Below are 5,134 nucleotides of genomic sequence, written 5' to 3' on the forward strand. Positions count from 1 at the left end.
TACCCGAAGACTCAAAGGCGTCCCGGGCATTACGAACCAAAGCAGCTCGATACTACCTCATAGATGGGCAATTATATAAAAGATCATACCAACGGCCATTGGCCCGATATATGGGAGCCTCAGAGGCAGACTACGTGATGAGAGAAGTCCACGAAGGAATTTGCGGAACCATTCCAGTGCAGATTCGTTAGTTCTAAAGTTGGTTAGGGCAGTTTACAATTGGCCCCGGATGGACCGGGACGCAAAAGCACTTGTTTAGAAGTGCGGCAAATGTCAACTCCATGCACATTTGGTACCTCAACCAACAAAACTCTTGCATTCGGTATTGTCCCCATGGCCATTCATGAAATGGGAATGGACATGATCGGTCCTTTGCCCCTGGGCCCCAGAAAGGTAAGATTTCTTTTAGTTTTAACTAACTACTTCACTAAATGGGTTGAAGTAGGTCCTTGCCAAAAGATCGTGAGAGCGAAGTGGTCGACTTCATATGGGACCACATAATATGCCGATTCAGAATATCAAGGGAGATTGCTTGCGACAGCGGACCGCAGTTCATAGGTTCCAAAGTCACAAAATTTTTGGGAGATTTGAAAATCAAGAGGATTACATCTTCATCGTACCATCCAAGTGCTAATGGATAGGCAGAATCAACCAATAAGGTGATTATCCAAAACTTTTAAAAGAAGTTAGAAACTGTTAAAGGTAAATTGCCCGAAGAGCTATCGGGGGTGCTTTGGGCATATCAGCCAACGACAAAATCGAGCACGGGGAAACACCTTTCTCTCTCGTATATGGCGTGGAAACTCTGATACCAGTGGAAGTAGGGGAACCAAGTTTAAGGTTTTTTCCGAACAAACGAAGAAACAAACAATGAAGCGTTGCTGGTGAGGCTAGACTTTCTAGACGAACATAGGGACTTGGCGTACGTGAGGATGGTGGCTCAAAGCAAATGATGGAAAAATATTATAATCTAAGGGCCAATCTCCACTACTTCAAATTAGGAGACATAGTTTTGAGAAAGGTGACTCAGAGCACTCGGAAAGTCAACGCTCGGAAGCTGGGTCCAACATGGGAAAGTGTTTACTGTGTTATAGCTATTACCGTTAAAGGGTCGTACGAGTTGGAGAATCAAGATGGAGTCAAGTTGCCTAGAAATTTGAACGTGACTCACCTCAAAAGGTATTATTGCTGATGGATGCTACCAATACTGAAAGTTGTGTTGCACTCTTTTTCCCTTCGACCAGTTTTTGTCCCAGTCAGGTTTTTTTGGGCAAGGTTTTTAATGAGGCAGCAACGGAAAGCATACTATGAAGGGAGTGTCATCGACAAAAGGAAAAGACCTTTAAATATCAAGGCACTAAAATTTTCACAATGATGGAAAATGACTATGTGGATGGTTAAATAATCTTTGGTTCGGTGGCACACTTGGCTTCCATCACTAAAAAGGATTATTAACCATTCACAAGTCATTTCCACCGGTGAAGCAAGACTCCCGGTGTTCAAATTCGCATGCTTCGCATTCGAACACTTGGGGGGGATAACATCTGATATGGCACCAGGAGTGCCACAAAATCTGGGACTGCGAGAACCGGGATCAAACTTCATCAGGATCGGGGATTGCATGATCAGCCCCGCAGAAATAATTTGTACAAGTTATCCAAAATAATATCTGATACGGCACCAGGAGTGCCATGAAATTCGGGACTACGAGAACCGGGATCAATGTTTCATCAGGTCCGCGGACTGCATAATTAGCCCCATAGAAATAAGTTGTACAAGTTAGCCACATGTATTGATAATTTTTAGCAAAGGAATGCTTATGCACTTTTAAAGATAGAAGGAATAAAATAAAATCCTTTTATTTTTATCTTATTTCTTGTCCAAATGATGAGTTAATTTTATCATTTGAAAGTTAGCAAAAACTTCAAATGCTTGTGCTGGAATGAACATGAGACGTCCTCTTCAAAAGCACCGTAAACATAAGAGAGCCCTCTCTTATGAAACCTTCATAGTAAAGGGTTAATTCCGGAAGAATTTATGCCCGGAATCAAAAGATATCGAATGAAAATATAGCCAAAGCTTTAACCAATTCAACACAAAAGGAATATATTTTGCACAACACTTAAGCAAAAAATTCTTTATTTATAAAAGTGCCAAACTCGGTGAAAATTTTGGCATGATTACAAAGTACCAAAAAAACAAGAAAAAAAAGAAAAGAAAAAATAAACTAGGCATCATTGCCGTCAGAGCCCGAAGGGAGAGAGGGATCTGCGTTTCCCCCAGTGGAGGAAGGCAGATCAGCTGCCAGTTCAGGGTCTTTATCTTCATCTTCCTCAATATCCCCCTTCGGTCCCCGAATACTTAGAATCAATACTCGAGGAGTCATTTGCAATGGGCCGAATAGGAAGATTTTCACGAGCAGCTAGCTTCAGTTCTCTAGCATTGACGATGCAATCATCAATATTGACAATGTCGTTTTGGCCTCTTCCAAGGTTTTCCTCCTCATATGATATATAGCCTAAGTCTTCTCAAATACGAGGGAATCCTCTTGGTACTAGATCATTGCTTTAAGTCTATCAATTTCGGCCTGAAGGCTATCCCTTTCGGATCTCATGGCACCGAGGCGTGAATCAAACCCAACAATTGTAGATAAGTGGATCCAATTTTGCTCTATGATTCTCTTAAACCTCTTTTCCATTTTGGCCTCTTCTCCTCGGCAACACTGGCTTTATCGGTTTTGGAGTTTAGCTCTGCCTTTAAATTATTTATCTGCTCCTCGAGGGCCGACTCACACTCGGCATCAGCAAGCACAACGTCATGGAGCTCGGCCCACTTATCCTTAACCTCTTGAAGTTGCTCGTTTAATTGTGTCACGACCCAAATTTCCCTCTATTGGGTGTCGTGATGGCACCTAGTCTTAGGGACTAGGTAAGCCTGACAATAACTGAAATAACAACAATATTTAACAAACATCTGATAATTTCGAAATAAAAATCTCTATACAAATTTATAATCCCGAAACCGGTAGTACAAGTCATAAGCTCTACTGAGTTTGCTAGATAAACCTCTAAATACAACTGTTTCGAAATAAGGATAAACAGTGTAAATACAACATCAAGAAAAGTGTAACATCATTACAGGAAAGAACTTAGACTTTCTCTCTCTTCGACGCTCCCCTTCTTCTATGACTAACGGTCACTGACAACTCCACCAGCGACCAGCAGCAACGCCGGCCACCCCACCCCAGGCAGGTAAGCTACCCCCAACCCCCACCTACCATCTCTCCCACCTCTCATCAACATCTCTACCCCCTCCCCTCCTCCTCCCCTCCTCCTCCCCTACCACCACCATATTTGCGGTAGTCACCTGGCGACTGCGTCGTTGTAAGCAATTTTAGGTGACCCTTTTCTCCCTCGCTTCTCTTCTTTTTTTAATTATCAGCCTGCATCCCCCACCCCCAGTTATTTATCCCCATATCTCCCTTCTCGTTTCTCTTTGTTCTTCCCTCCTTTTCTCGTCCCTTTCTCTGTTTTTTCCCTCCATTTCCCCTGCTACTGTCGGGGCTACACCAGTGGTAGCAGTGACAACCCCTTTTTGGTTTTTGGTACCTGGTATTTTCTGTGTTTTTCAGGGAAATTCTCGGAGTTGTTGGAGAAAAGCTGGGCGCACGAGCACTAGCAAAGGAGAGCAGCCCGGGCGAGTGTCAGCAAAGGGCGGTGGGAAGCTGGACGTGAGCGTGGAACAACATCGAGTACAGCAAATCAACCACAGGTTCTGTTCTCGGGAGTTGGTACCTCCCGTTTTACTATTTCCCTTTTGGTGTTAGCCAAATTGATGTCACTTTAGTTCGCAATAGTTCAATTATACAACTAGTGTGCTAGTAGTTACTTGTTTTCTTCTAGTTTGGTTCACTGACCGTTGTGCGCTAGCGAGTCCTCTTTAGTTTGTTGTAGGTGTAGTGGCTGTAGTCTGGGATGATAGAGTAAGGGCATGTCCTCGGGTGGGGTAGAGTGTGGGGAAAAGTGTGGGGCAGGGGCCAGGAGGTGGGACGGGAGGCGGGGGAGGTAGAGGAGGAAAGGGAGCCTATAGGTTGAGAATCGGGTCATGGAACATAGGTTCACTAACGAGTAAGTCTATAGAGTTGGTAAATATCCTTCAGAAGAGGAAGATTAATATAGCATGTGTCCAGGAGACTAGGTGGGTCGGATCGAGGGCGAAGGATGCGGATGGGTATAAGTTGTGGTACTCTGGAGTCCTGAGGGGTAAGACTGGAGTGGGTGTCTTGGTAGATAGGCATCTTAGAGAGTCGGTGGTAGAGGTTAGGCGGGTGAATGATATATTAATGACTATTAAGTTGGTGGTGGGTGAGTGTACTTTAAATGTCGTTAGCGCATACCCGCCGCAAGCAAGATTGGATAAGGAGATTAAAAGGCGCTTTTGGGAGGGGTTGGATGAGATCGTGCGTAGTATTCTGCCTACCGAGAGACTATTAATAGGAGGATATTTCAATGGTAATATTGGGTCGTCTGCAGGTGGTTATACTAAGGTGCATGGCGGCTTCGGTTTCGGGGAGCGGAACGAATGGGGCACTTCGCTGTTGGACTTCGCCAAGGCGTTCGAGCTAGTGATTGCGAACTCAAGTTTCCCGAAGTTGGAGGAGCATTTGGTTACTTTCCAAAGTTTGGTGGCGAAGACTCAGATTGACTATCTCTTCCTCAAGAGATGTGACAGAAGGTTGTGCGAGGATTGCAAGGTTATGCCTGGTGAGACCCTTACAATGCAGCATAGGCTTTTGGTAATGGACATTGGTATATTATGATTAGGAGGAAGAAGATGTCAGTTCGAGATTGTCCGAGGATTAGGTGGGGCGCCTTGACTAAGGATAAAGCTCAGGAGTTGGAAGGAAGGTTATCGGCTATGGGAGCTTGGAGGAGTAGTTGGGACGCAAACACTATGTGGTCATCGACGGCGGAATGTATAAGGAAGGCGGCGAGAGAGGTGTTAGTGATATCTTCGAGCCGCACTGGTGGCCACAAAGGAGACTGGTGGTGGAATGCACTTGTCCAAAGTAAAGTGGAAGCGAAGAAGGCGGCTTACCTGCGGTTAGTAGGGAGCACTGGTGAGGTGGAAAAGA

At 44.7% G+C, this 5,134-nt stretch overlaps 1 protein-coding gene across 1 annotated transcript; it reads left to right on the top strand.

Annotated features, from left to right (window-relative positions):
• On the top strand, positions 271 to 4,819 carry LOC109228023 (craniofacial development protein 2-like). Its single transcript, XM_019393207.1, has 3 exons — positions 271 to 393; positions 3,632 to 3,790; positions 4,010 to 4,819. Exons 1-3 carry the CDS (start codon positions 271 to 273, stop codon positions 4,817 to 4,819), a joined length of 1,092 nt encoding a protein of 363 aa, XP_019248752.1.

Source organism: Nicotiana attenuata, chromosome 6, assembly GCF_001879085.1.
Source record: "Nicotiana attenuata strain UT chromosome 6, NIATTr2, whole genome shotgun sequence".
NCBI classification, from domain to species: domain Eukaryota; kingdom Viridiplantae; phylum Streptophyta; class Magnoliopsida; order Solanales; family Solanaceae; genus Nicotiana; species Nicotiana attenuata.

Coding starts and splice junctions, on each gene's coding strand:
- LOC109228023 (XM_019393207.1), top strand. CDS start 271: ATGTCAACTCCATGCACATTTGGTACCTCAACCAACAAAACTCTTGCA. Junction 394..3,631: donor TGCCCCTGGGCCCCAGAAAG/GTAAGATTTCTT, acceptor TGTGTTTTTCAG/GGAAATTCTCGGAGTTGTTG. Junction 3,791..4,009: donor GGTTCTGTTCTCGGGAGTTG/GTACCTCCCGTT, acceptor CGGGTGGGGTAG/AGTGTGGGGAAAAGTGTGGG.